The sequence below is a fragment of the Vombatus ursinus genome, unplaced genomic scaffold (genome assembly GCF_900497805.2).
Source record: "Vombatus ursinus unplaced genomic scaffold, bare-nosed wombat genome assembly UNPS02006779.1, whole genome shotgun sequence".
Lineage (NCBI taxonomy): Eukaryota > Metazoa > Chordata > Mammalia > Diprotodontia > Vombatidae > Vombatus > Vombatus ursinus.
The window spans coordinates 13,710,033-13,724,282 of record NW_020946557.1 but is presented as its reverse complement, the minus strand read 5'-3'; the positions used below and the strand labels follow the sequence as shown (position 1 = coordinate 13,724,282).

General features: G+C 36.2%; 1 protein-coding gene across 2 annotated transcripts in view; it reads right to left on the bottom strand.

The window, feature by feature from the left end:
* Positions 1–14,250, bottom strand: part of SMPDL3A (sphingomyelin phosphodiesterase acid like 3A) — an 87,880-nt gene that overhangs the window by 67,803 nt on the left and 5,827 nt on the right. For both annotated transcript variants that reach the window (XM_027848552.1, XM_027848551.1), the window contains exons 2-4: positions 9,950–10,163; positions 8,454–8,598; positions 4,188–4,284 (exon numbers count right to left, since the gene is read on the bottom strand). In XM_027848552.1, coding sequence (XP_027704353.1) covers positions 4,188–4,284; positions 8,454–8,598; positions 9,950–10,163 — 456 coding nt within the window. The remainder of the gene's footprint in view (positions 1–4,187; positions 4,285–8,453; positions 8,599–9,949; positions 10,164–14,250) is intronic.

Sequence of the window (14,250 nt, the reverse complement as noted above, 5' to 3'; positions counted from 1 at the left end):
GAATGAGTATGAACATTCTACTGAAACTTATTTTTGAAAACCTGACCTCCATGTCTTCATGGGACTATAATCACTTTCACTGAGGAGTGTGGGATGGAAAATAATGAGCGTAAATGATTTATACCCTACCACCCTACCATCAGACAGAACCACCCACATCTAAACAAATGATACAGAAATGTGACTCTATCCTGGTTATGGGCAGCTAGGTGATATAGTGGATAAAGTGCCTGTTCTGGAGTCAAGAAGACTCATTTTTGTGAGTTCAAATTTGGTCTAAAAATGGACATGATAAAAGGCAAAAATGGTAGAGATTTAGCAGAAGCAGAAGAGATTAAGAAGAGGCAGCAAGACTAAAGCCTTTGACTATATGGGTCACAACAAAACGTGGCAAGCCCTCAAAGAGCTGGGAATACCAGATCATCTTACACATCTCCTGAGGAATCTGCCTGCAGGCCAAGAAGTAACAGAACTGAAAATGGAACAACTGATTGGTTTTAGATTGGAAAAGGAGTACAGTAAGGCTGTGTATTATTACATTATTTATTTAACTTATACGGAGAGTACATCATGCAGAATGCCAGACTGGACGAATCAAAAGCTGTAATTATGGTTGCTGGGAGAAATATCAACACAGCACCACTCTGATAGCAGAAAGTAAAGAGGAATTAAGAAGCCTCTTGATGAGGGTGAAAGAGGAGAGTCTGAAAGCTGGCCTGAAGTTTAACATCAAAAAACACTAAGAGTGGGTAACTGTTCCCATCACTTCCTGGCAAACAGAGAGCAAAGAAATGGAAGCAATGTCAGACTTTATATTTTTGGACTCAAAGATCACTGCAGATGGTGACTTTAGCTTTGAAACTAAAAGATGCTTGCTCCTTGGAAGGAAAGCTATGAGAAATTTGGACAGCACACTAAAAAGCAGAAACATCACCTTGCAAGCAAAGGTCTATCTAGTCAAAGCTATGTTTTGTTTTATTTTGTTTTTTCCAGTAGCAATGTATAGATGTCAGAGTTGGACTAAAGGAAGGCTGAGCACCACAGAATTGAAATTTTTAAGTTGTAGTGCTGGAGAAGACTTTTGAGAGTCCCTTGAACAGCAAGGAGATCAATTCAGTCAATATGTAAAGAAATTAATTCAGGCTATTCACTGGAAGGTCAAATACTGAGAATGAAGCTTAAATGCTTTGGCCACAAAGCATTCTCATTAGAAGTCAGGACTCACTAGAAAAAACCCTGATATTAGGAGAGATTGAAGGCAAAAGGGAAAAAATCGGACAGCAGAGGATGAGATAAACAGAAACAATGAACATGAACTTCAATAGACTTTGAGAGATAGTGGAGGACAGAAGGCCCTGATGTGCCATGGTTCATGGGGTTGTGAAGAATCAAACATGACTGAATGACTGAACAACAATAGCATCAAATACAAGCCATTGTTATAAGTGTTGGAGGCATGGCTCTAAGGTCAGAACCCTCTTAATTCAGGTTCAATGTCAGGATAAAATGAGGCATTTGAAAGTCACTGAACATTTAACAAAGGAAGTTTACTCTGCCCTAAAACAGCAAGAATATGCAATGAGAATACCGTAACACTTAGGTTATCTGTATACAACCCCCTCATCTCCAACTGGAAAAGCATCTGATAATAGGTTGTCAGAGTATAGTGACTCTTATGGTCTTAGGCACCCACCATTTCTGAGAGGTGCAGATTACATGTGACTGGAAATTTCATATTCCTAGATAATCAGGAAACTGAGTCAGGGAAACTAAGGTCAATCAGGTCCTGAGGGCAGCTTTGTTTTCTTTCAGGTAAGGCCTCCCAAAATGTTGTAGGTAGGAGAAAAGAAGATGTGTCAGAGAAATTCTGGTCCCATTTGTTTGTTCAATCATTAGTTTCCTCTAAGTTCACTTCCTGATCTAAATCTTATGAACCTAAATGCAAAGAATAACCAAGCAACATTGGTCCAGTAGTATTTCTAGGTTATCTTTAAGGCTGTTTTTGGCAGACTTGAGCCTAAAATGCAGAATACAGTATTAATAATTTCACATGTACATATGTATGTATGTATATATATGTGTGTGTGTATATGCATATATATACATATACATATATCTCTGTGTGTACATATATACATACATATGCATAAAATTTCTCACTTCATCTTGTAATTAATTATCATTTTAAAGATAAAGAAATTCTGGCTGAGAAAGAATAAGTGACTTGTCCAGGGTCACTCAACTAGTAGGTATTAGAGGAAAAGTTTAAATTCAGTTGTGTTTCCCTCAAGTCCTGCTATATGTACTATACCAAGCTGCCTCTTCATTCACACTCCCCCCACAATCTGTTGTCAAAGGTGCAGTCTTTACCTTTACATCTCCTGTCTTCCTTTTCTCTATTCATACAACCACCAATCTTACAGATACCCGCCATCACCTCTTACCTAGACTATTGCAATAGTCTTCTAATTGGTTTCCCTTCATCAAATCTCTCCCTATTCCAATTCAACTTCCATTTAGCCGCCAAGGCGATATTCTTAAAGCATAGGTCTAACAATGTCACCCCTCTACTCAATAAAATCCAGTGACTCCCTATAACCTCCAGGACCAAATATAAACTCATGTTCGACACTGAAAACTCTTCACAAGCTGACCTTCTATCTTTCTAGTTTTGTTTTTACATTTTACTCCCCTCCACACACTCTATGATCCCACTACAGTGACCTTTTTTTTTTTGCTGTTGTTGAGTTTTTTCAGTTGTATACGACTCTTTGTCGTATACAACGTATACATGCCACTCTTTGTGGCCCCATGTAGGGTTTTCTTCTCAAAGATACTGGAATGTTTGCCATTTCCTTCTCCAGCTCATTTTACAGATGAGGAAACTGAGGCAAACAAGGGTGACTTGCCCAACATCACATAGCTAGTGTTTAAGGTCATATTTGAACTCACCACAATGAGTTTTCCTGACTCTAGGCCCAGAACTTTATCCACTATGTCACCTAGCTGCCCCATAGTGCCTTGGTATTCCTCAAACAAAGCATTCCATCTCTCAACTCCCTGAACAAGTCCTGATGGTCCCTCATTTATGTTTAAAAGGCTTTCCTTCCTTGTCTCATATTACTAGCTTCCCTGACTTCTTTTAAGACCCAAGTCTTGACATCCTACCTTCTGCAGAAGGCCTTTCTTGGCTCCCCATCTCAAGTCTCTTCTCTCTAAGACTACCCTTTCATTTACATTTTATGTATTTTGTATGTACATAGTTGCATGTTGTCTCCCCGTTAGAAGGCGAGTTTCTGCAAAAAAGGGATCTTGTTTTTTTTTCCTCATTTTATCCCCTTAATTTAGTACAGTGCTTGACACAAAACACTTTGAAATAAATGCTTGTTGACTGACCAAACCACTTCCAGTAGTCTTCAATTTAGCATTTCCTTAAGGACATTATTTAGTCATCAGTTTGTCTAGATTTGAAATTTCTGCAAGTTCTTCTCTTTCCAGGGGTTGTTGTTAGGTTAAAGAGTTCATCTAGGGTTTTTCGATGTTTTGTCAGTATGCCATTTAAATAGACCTTAAATGACCAGATTAAAGGAAGGTTTCTACCAAATAACCTACTTTTTAGGGCATCTATCAGATTGGGCACTATGGTATACGATCTATGTGTTTATACTCTTCCAACAGGCATAGCAATATACTTCCTGTATGCCCATTGTCAAAAATGTAACATCTCACCATTCCAATCTACATTGGAAAAGCTCAGTCATTTAAATTTTACATGGTGGTTAGTCTTACAAAGTTGTGGCTAATTGTTTAAAGTTGGCACTTACATATGTTCACACTTTTTAATTGACTTGGCTACTGCACTTGTTTCAGAGCTATTTTTTATTCACATTCAAATCCATATGTCAACTTTTGTTTCATGTGTCACATGCTAATTTTTCTCCAGACAGTCATAAATTCAGGAAGGGAGGGAAGAAAACAAAGGACAGAACTACCTACAAGATAAACTGGTTCATAACAGCTGTACTAAAGCAATGTTAACAAGTTACAGACTTCCAGTAAAACAGGGTGCTGGAGCTCTCTGAGACTGGTATGGCACACCCAACCAAATGCAATTAATTAAGGACCAAGTCTAAACCACATGTTTTCAAAGCATGATAAAGAAGGTATCTATAGCTCTTGAAATTTACCTGTCCTCAAAGTACGGATGGATTCCTCAGTTAACCACGGTTTCCAGAAGTTTGCTACAGCTTCGTATACTTTGCTGGTGGATATAGGTAGTTGGTCCTGACCAAATGTAACAACATAAAGCACAATTTAAATTTTGAATAAGGTACATGGATGAAAAACAATGATGGTAGAACTCGTTTAAAAAATAAATAACCTAAATATAATGATCATATTCTTATGACCATGAGAACTCTAAATCACACAAAATCTTCTGAAAATTTAATATAATTACGGATGCTAATTTGATTCCCTTGGTTTCTGTGATCTACCCACAACATACTCCCTTTCACAATTTACTCTAGCATGCTCTTTATCTGAGGTAGTGTGGATAGAGTGAATAGAGTGCCAGACTTGACATCAGGAAGACCTGGGTTCAAATATTACTTCTTAACACATATGAACTGTGTGATGCAGAGCAAGTCACGTATCTTCTATGTGCCCCAAGATCAAAAAATCCAGAGCTGGAAGGGACCTCAGAAGTAACCTAATCCAAACCTCTCATTTTGCAGATGAGGAAACTGAGATAGAGGGAAACTAAATAACCTGCCCAAGATCATAACAGGTAGCAAGCATCAGATAGAAGGTTTGAACTGAGGTGGGACCTCTGACTCTATAGTCAGTGCTCCTTTCACTGTAATATTGCCACAGATGAACATTCTAGAATAAATTTCTCTAGGACTTATCTACAAAGTTTTGAACCGATTGCGAAGGATTTTTATTGGGAGAGGGAATTCCCATACTTGTGATTTCTTCACAGACTCTTGTATATTCATCTGTAAAATGGGGATAATAGCATCTACTTCTCAGGGTTATTGTAAATGAAATAACTGTAAAGTGCTAAGCACAGTGTTTGGCATATATCAAGCACTATTTAAATGTTAGTTATTATTGTTATTATCATCTTTATCATTATTCTTATTCTAACATTGTCTCTTCATCTGAAGATTCTTTACATCTGTTTTCATTTTATCTTTCAAATGGCTTGAGCTTCTCAAAGAATTCTTGACAAATGCAAGTTATTACTTTTATATTCATGGAGAAAATATAGCTGTTGTTACAGTAGCATAAATAATTAAAAAAACACACCACCTTAATTTTAAAGAATGGAGATGTAAATTAAAACCCTAGACATTTTCAGAATCAGAAAATCATTGTAATATATTAACATTGTGACATGCCTAAAAATAAAAAATTTTTTCCCGTAACTGCCCACCCATATATTAGTGATGGAAACTCCTCCAAGACATAGATCCACATGCCAGAACTAATACAACATCCTAGTCATTGCCCAATGTGACCCAAAACATTAGTTCAAGATGATTTTTCCTAATTGCCAAATATATAATGGCAACTTGCGTACATTCAGGTTAAGTAATAACCAAACAACTTATTCTAACTGAAAGGAATTACTTAATTTTGTTTTGCTCTGTACAGGACTTCAATAACAATCTATAGCATAAGAATCCCAAACCATCCTTGATCAGGTCTTATTTATTACAATTAAGTGGAGATTCCAGGATGCTAGGTCGAAAAATATTACAGCATTTAGAATTATCAAAGCATAGAATTTTTTAGAGATGAATGGGATCTTAAATATCATATAATTCAACCCTCTCATTTTATAGATAAGGGAATAAGGACTTGCTCAAGGTCACCATAAGTAGGAGGTCTGCAACCAGAATGAAGATTTCCTTTATCATGTTCCATCCAGTCCCCCCCATTGCCTTCTGGGTGTGTAACATCCACAGCCAAGAATAAAGGAAGGGTACTAGGCTCATCCATCTTTACTAGTACAGGGGTGTGGAAAAAACCTAAAGATTAATTAGGGACCCTGACCCAGGCTGTTTCCTTGGGTGGGAGCAAAAAGGAAACTCAAAAGCTGCCAAGCAAATATCTACCTCTTCTATTGTAATGGGTGGAGATGTGAATATATGCATGTGTGTTTGTGTATCTATGGTAAATATTTACATGCCTTCATTAGACATTATGCTTCTAATTCAATAGCATCTTTCTCAGTCATCATTGCCTAATACCCGCTATAATTATTTAGAGAATACTCCGGAAGAAGTTGTCTCTGCGCTTGTCATGGTGTAATTTGTATTTCTGTTAATGATGGGAGGACAAAAATCATTTTAATAATATGATCAAATAAGGGAGAGTTCTATGAGTATGGAGCATTGCACATATCATCATCAAAAAAAAGTGATATGTTGGTTATTTTGATTGTTTTTTCTTTTTTTTTCCTATTTTCTGTTATATGGGAGGAGAGATATATTCAGAAACAAAGGTAACAAAACTGTAATTTAAATAAAAATTGAATTAAAAAAAATTAATGTGAGCCATTCAGAAAACCATACAAAGACTTCTAAGAACTGACGTAGAGGATAAGAAGCAAGAAAACAATAAACACGACTACAACAACGTGAATTGAAAGAAATACAACCACACACCCACAAACATATACATGTTGCATATACTGACATACGTGGTTGACATATTGATCTGGTTTTTTCCTTTTTTTTAAATTCTTTATTATGAGGGCTAGCTTATAGAGCAGAAAAACCTGTCTACATTTGCTAATTAAGGCAATCTAAAAACAAAAAATAACAATATTTTTTAAAAATAACAATGCTGATTTCTCAAGCTGAGAAATTAAAGCTCTTTTACCAAAAATATTCATGAGCTGAGAGAATACATGGGGTTTTATATGGTAAGGTAAATGAACCTTATATGGTTTAGGATGGTTATATTCAGTCTAGCCACTCTATTCTTCAAAATCCTCTCTCCTCCTTGAGTTTCAGAGACACAATATAATATTGCTTCTCTTCCTACTTGACTAAGTGTTATGTCTTAGTCTGTTTCTGTGGCTCCTTGTACAATCCTGAGTCTTTATGCCGTGTGCTTCTTAAGGTTTTGTCTGTGGATCTTCTTTGATTCCCTTGGCAAATTCATTTATTCCTATAGCTTTAGTTCCCACCTCTATGCTTATGACTACCAAATTTTTATCTCTAGTATTCATTTCTCTTCTGAGCTTTGGACTCAAATGAGCTCCAGATGCTTTAGAACATCTCTACCTGCATATTCACTGACTGTGTCCCATACCAGGAACTCTGTCTCTCCTCACATCTTCCTCCTTGCTTCCTTCAAATCTTAGCTGAAGTCCTACCTTCTACAAGAAACCTTTCCCAGATCTCCATAATCTTAGTGCCTTCCCTCTGAGATTCTGTCCAAATGATTCTGTCTATATCTTATTTGTACAGTCATTTCGCACATTATTTCCCCCATTAGACTGTGAACTTCTTAAGGACAGGGACCAATTTTGCCTTTCCTTGTATTCTCTGGTGCTTAATAAGTGATGGTTGATTTGACTTAACTATTAGGTAGCATGCAATTTGCACTACTTTGAACAAAATGTTATTATAAGTTAGCATTATTAATAAGAAGATGGTGGCATTGACTCTAATCAGAGGAGACAAAGATGCCTTATATAAACAAGTACACATTTTCAAAGAAATTGGTCAAAATGTGTCCTTTGACACTGATTAATGCCCTTATCACATTTAATCACAAACAAAAAATACACTGGATGTAACATGCATCTTTGAATATTGTCTATTGCTTTAATTTAAACAATTATCTACTTTTGCTAACCCACAGTTCCCCCAACATTCCTCATAGCACTAAATCTTAGTATCTACAGGTCATCTGAAACTTAAATTTCATTCTAGAATTCAGGAGTAATTCTAAACATATATTGCAACAGCCTTTTCAGCCACACTTATTTTAATCTGTAGCAATAGGGAGCTATATTCAATAGAATAACTGGAATCCTTGGATAATTCCCAAACCTAACTTTGGCCAAGAGTTCATAATCACTGCCAACCTTAATGACAAAGTGAAAACTTAAAAGTTTAGGTTTATCATCTTTCCTCTCTCCCCCCTCATAGAAGCAATAAAAAAATAATAAAATGATTTAAAAGAGGGAAACTAGATGGTGAGAGTAAAAGTAACAAAAGGGGCTGTGGTGATTCCCAAAATGGATCATCAATCCCTGAAAAATCAATAAATTGATTCTACATTTTTATACAAAAACAATAGTTCATTTATTTTTGTTTACCCCATCCCTACCCCCTTTTCCATCAAATAGTCAATAATAGATCCTAACAGCTCTACTTTTATTCTCTAAAAATCACAATTATTTTAAGGCTTCTGGAAGATAAAGTTACCTGAGGCCAGTAGTCATGATTGCCCAAAGCAGGAAAAACCTGGAAATTGGGAAAGAGGCTTTGGATGGTGGTTGTCATATTGCCAATGACATTTATTACTATATCTGTGGAGAGTTCCTTTACTGGAACATGAGGAGGGCTATCCCTGAAGAGAAGATAGTGTTCATTAATTAATAAAACAGATGGCAATTAAAGGAAAATGGAGTTTTGTAAGTTTTGCCAATCACCTTAGATAACACAATGTTTACAAATCAAGACATGCAAAGTTGCTGCAAATAATATTCCAAAATATACTGGTATCACCCATATTTTTCATTACTTCACTACCACATTCAACAGTTCTTTTTTGCCCTTATTTCTCCTGCACACTAAGTTTCCTCACCTATAATATGGGAATAATACTAATAGCACTAATTTCACAGGATTTTTGTAAGGATTAAATGAAATAATGTATGTGATGTACTTTGCTAATCTTAAAGCAGTATAGAAAGTGATTAGTTATTGTTAATGATTCCTTCAGAGGATCAACAAAGAAAGTGAATCCAGAGGGACCCGGGAAACAGAAACCAAGAGAGAACATTTAAATGTGAAAAACAAACAGGTATAAGAGAGAGGTATGGGGTAAAAGATGTAAAGTCATGGACTTACAAGGATCAGTTGAAGAAGAAAGAGAAAAGACTAGGGGATAAATAATAGCTTTCTTCATGTACTTGAAAGGCTGAAGAGAGATTGGCTTTGTTTTGATTAATCCCAAAGGGCATAATTAAGCAATCAAAAGGCAGAAGTGGCAAATAAGAAGATATGGACTCGTTAAAAAAAAAAGTTCCTAAAAACTAGAGCTATCCAAACGTGAAATGGACCACCTTAATAACCAATGGAACCCTTTTCTGGACATCTTTGAGCAAACAATAGATGAACACTCTTGGGGTATGTTGTAGAGGGCAATCCTATTCAGGTCCAGGTTGGGCTAGGTAATCTCTGAGGTCCTTTCCAACTCTGGCATCCTAAGAACATGCAAACTTCTGATTTCTGATTTTTTGTTTAGGTCCTAGACACATAGACAGTACATTCATGATAAGAGTAATATAGAAAGAACATGAAAGAAAAAAAAAATTAAACTCCTAAAACATATATTCCATGATTTCTTATAAGAACTATCAACACAATGATAAAATACATTCAATACTTTCTGTAAGACATGCTTTTCAAAAGCATTCCATTTGTGAAATCTTTAATGTTTTACAATGAATCATTTTAATTATATGAAAAGTTTGTAGTAAAGTAACTCCTATTACACATAAGATCAGCTTCCTCAATATCTCTTACCATTTTTTTAAAAAAATATTAATTTTAGCTAGTGTTATGGAACCAAATAAATGTAAAACACTTGAGGAAATATATTCTATATAACATCTTCATAAGTCATTTGCTATTATATTGAAGTTATTCATAAAGTAGACACTATATAAATTCTAATTATTGGCTTGATCACTTACCCAGTCCATATCATGAAAGATGCTTGTTGTCCAGAACTCTTAATGAAATTAAATGCTGATAAAATGAGCTGGTATGGAGAATCACATAGAAAGTCTCCAAAAGGACCAGGGTTGGAAGCATTTGCCCCCTTGGAAGATGAACATACTTTTGTATGGTCCTCAGTGATGTGGTATGTAGGGTCTAGGTGTAAGTCAGTCACATGCCAAAACTGTCCTACGGATTGAAAGGAAATATGGTTGAAACTCTTCTGCCTCTAAGCTCAATTTTACACAATTTTACAAGAAACTGGAAGCAGTTCTCTACATGATGGCAGTGGAAATTTTGAGTCAATGATGTGTTCCTGTGGCCTACAGTTAAATGTAATTTTTCCATGCGAGTAGATGAGGAAGCAGGAGACAGTTGGAAGAAATGATTTGACTCACTGGACTCATAAACTTGAGTCACAGTTGATGGACTCAGAGATAGTGTGATGTATAAGAGCTAACTTGCATAATGAAATATATGGAGACACCCTTGTGGAAGGATAGTAATACTACTTTGTGCCTTAATAGCATATTTCCTTGAAGGATTTATGACTTTAGAATTATTCTCCAGGTATGACTATTTGCATTTTTCCATATAGAAAAACTAATATGGAAAGGTGATATGATTTGCTCAGTGTTATATGCTGAGTTAATGGTAGAGCCTGGAGTGAATACTCTTTCTCCTATTTTCTCATATGAAGCTGCACTTGAGATTAATACAGAGTGAATATAATTTTTAAATCAGAAGCTTTTAGTCTAAATGTAGGAATTTCCATTTAGTATTTTTGAAAGCCACCTAATGGCTGCCTATTATCTAGGTTTTCCTTCTATTTTACTTAGCAATAGAAACAGCTGTAGGAAAGGATATAGTCCAATGTTGCTTTAACAGAGCAGCTGAGAAAAGGTGCAGGATGCTTACATTAACCAAGGTCTGATACTACCACTGCCTAGGAATTATCCTAAGGATAAAAGTCATTACATTTAGGAATGTGGCAAGGGATTCCACTCAGGACAGCCACATCAATTGTATGAAACACAACAGTTTCAAGTGTATTAATGTATAATATGTATATATCTACAGAGACTGTATAGTCAAGACACTTGTAAAAAATATCATATTCTACAAGAAATGATGAGCAGGCAGACTTCAGAAAAACCTGGAAAGACTTGTATGGACTGATTCTGAGTGAAGTGAACAGAACCAGGAGAATATTGTACACAGTAATAGCCACGTTGTGCAATGACTGACTTTGACAGACTTAGCCCTTCTCTGCAATGCAAGGATCTAAGACATCTCCAAAGGTCTCATGATGGAAAATGCTATCCACATCCAAAGAAAGAACTATGGTGTTTGAATGCAGATCAAAGCATACTATTTGCTCTTTTTTCTTCTGTTTTGTTTCGTTTTCTCTTTCTTGTGGTTCCTTCTATTGGTTCTAATTCTTCCTTACAACATGACTAATTCGAAAATATGTTTAGTAGGAATGTGTATGTATAGCCTATATCAGATTGCGTGCTGTCTTGGAGAGGAAGGTGGGGAGGGAGGGGGAGAAAAATTTAAAACTCAAAAGCTTATGGAAGTGATTATTGATAAATCAAAATAAATTAATAAAAAAAATCATGTTCTTACTGTTATTCTGAACACTGTCATTTCTAGATCTTAGAATAGGGCTTGGAACATAGCAGATATAATAAATACTTCTTGACTTGACTTGACTTCTTGGTTTACCTCTATCACCATCACAGGCATATTCCCAGTTAGGTAGCTGGCACAGTGAATAGAGATCCTGACCTGGAGTCAAGAAGACTGAGTTTAAATCTAGCCCCAGATACTTATTAGCTGTGTGACCTTGGACAAGTCACTTAACTTCTCTCACTCTCAGTCTCCCCATCTGCAAAAAGGAGGTCAATAATAGCACCTACCTGCCTGAGTTGTCGTGAAGATGAAATGAGACAATATTTGTAAAGTGCTTTGCTAATTTTAAACCACTCTCTAGCTGTTATTATACCCTTAGAACCATAGAATTTTAGAGTTGAAAAAAATATTAGTGACCACACTAGGTCAACCTAATTTTACAGACAAGGGAAAAAAAAGACTAGAGAAGTTAGCTACATTAGAGGGCTAGTTCATGGCAAGATTGGAGTTAAAACTCAGATCTCATGGCATCTAGTCCAAAAAGTGCCCTTTTATACCATTACAAAGAAAATGGCATAGAACGGGTGCCTCTAACAAGAGTGAATAAATGAATAAAGTATTTATTTAGAGCTTGCTATGTGCAAACCACTGTTCTGAGCTCTAGGGATACAATTACAAAAGTAAGACAGCCCCTGTTCCCAAAGAGCTCCCATTCTAATGGGGGAGACAATCCATATGGAAGGTTTCAACTTCAAGTCAGATGGAAATTTCCCATGGTCCTTAGGGTACAATGGCAAAGCAGATGTTAATGTCTGCTTCTTTAATGCCATTTCCACTTTATAAAAATGCTATTAGTTTTTGATGTTGAACCATTTCACAATGCCAAAGACTCTGGTTACCAACAGTCACCAGAAACCTTTACTGATCAATTAATGATCCCCTACCTATAACTTTGAGAATATTGACCTAGAATACTATGCTCTACTCTAAACCTATATGACATGTTAACCCAACACACACATTGGAATTTGAAAAAAAAACCAGTATTACCTTGAAGACAGCCTATCCTTTGCTGTTATACCTAATTAGGTATAACAATCTATAAGAGGGCATCAGGGGTTGGGGAGAGAATCGACAACTAAGTTGAATTTTCAATCATTACTCTATCTAAGCATTACTGAATATAACACCTTCAATATTACATATGACTACATAGTATACTATAACATGTTGCTAATGTTTCTGAAAGAAAAAATTTTTAATGTAGGCTTAAATTCACTTTACTTATTGACTCCCCTTCATATAGCCCTGTATGACCCTGGCAGCTCACTGGGTTTCATTTTCCTTTTCTGTAAAATAAGCATATTAAATTAGATGATCTTTAAGACCTCTTCCAATTATATGACTATGACATTCTACTCCTGGAAGACTATGTAGATTTAACTTTGGCAAATCAAACAATAATTGAAATACAGTGAGTTTTCAGCCCTCTAAGAAGGAGAGTATAGACACTAATAGTCATATTTTGTAGATGAGAAAACTATAGAGAAGCAGGTTAAGTGATTTGTGCAACATTAGCCCAAGGTAAAATCTTAAAGAGGCAAAAATGGATTTGCTTCAACTTCACATTACCTTATCTTCTTATTTTTAACCTTCTAATATTGTATTAATTTTTATATTTTCTTCAATAAGTCAATGATTTTGAAATGATTCCCACATCAATAAACAGTCATTACCTGCCTGTTAGAATGCAATTAATTTCAATTTTGGTGACATTATTCAGTGTTTGCCATTTCTAGTGCCTCAAATGAAATAATAAATACAAAATATAAACCTTGAAGTACTATGAATCCTTAATATTATCTTGACTTTCTTAAAAGAAGCTTCATGTTTTATTCTAGAGGAAATAGTCACTGAAGCTTCTATATCAGAGGAGTGCTATAGTCAGGCCTGCATTTTTAGAATATCAGTTTGGCAGCTTTATGTATAGAGGACCGTTTGTAGAAAGAAGAGAGCAGAAGGGAAACCAACTAAACAGTCCAGGGCCTGAATTAGGTGGTGACTGGATAAGTGAAAAGAGAAGGAGACAGACAGATGTTGTGGAGTTAGAGAGAAATCAGGAGAGAGACTGTCAGGATCCCCATGCCAAGACCACTTCTCTCTTTTCATTCCTTTCTTTTTACTATTAGGAGATACTGTCTTCCAGAGCTGAGGCACAACAAACAAGCTGTGTCCTGAGCTTGGCATAACAACAATCCTTTGCACTCACCCTCTGGGTGAGCTCAGCCATAACAAAATCACAGAATTGTTTCACACGAGCTCCAGGTGGTCTTGAGCTCAGATAAGTACCTGCAGTAACCATGTTCTGGTCAGGAAGCCCTGCTATGAATCAAACTTGCCTTTGCCCTCATTGCCATAGCTACAGCTGAGTGTTTCTTTGTCTAGCCACTACTACATGTGTCAAGGCTCAGCCTCAATGCTGTGAGTTTGCTCAGTCCCAGAGCAGACCCTGGCACATGTGTCTAGTTTCCCTCCCTCCAACAGAATAAAGAATGCTTTTTGCTTATAACCACTGTTAGCTCTCAGTGAGAGAGAGTGAGAGAGAGAGAGAGAGAGAGAGAGAGAGAGAGAGAGAGAGAGA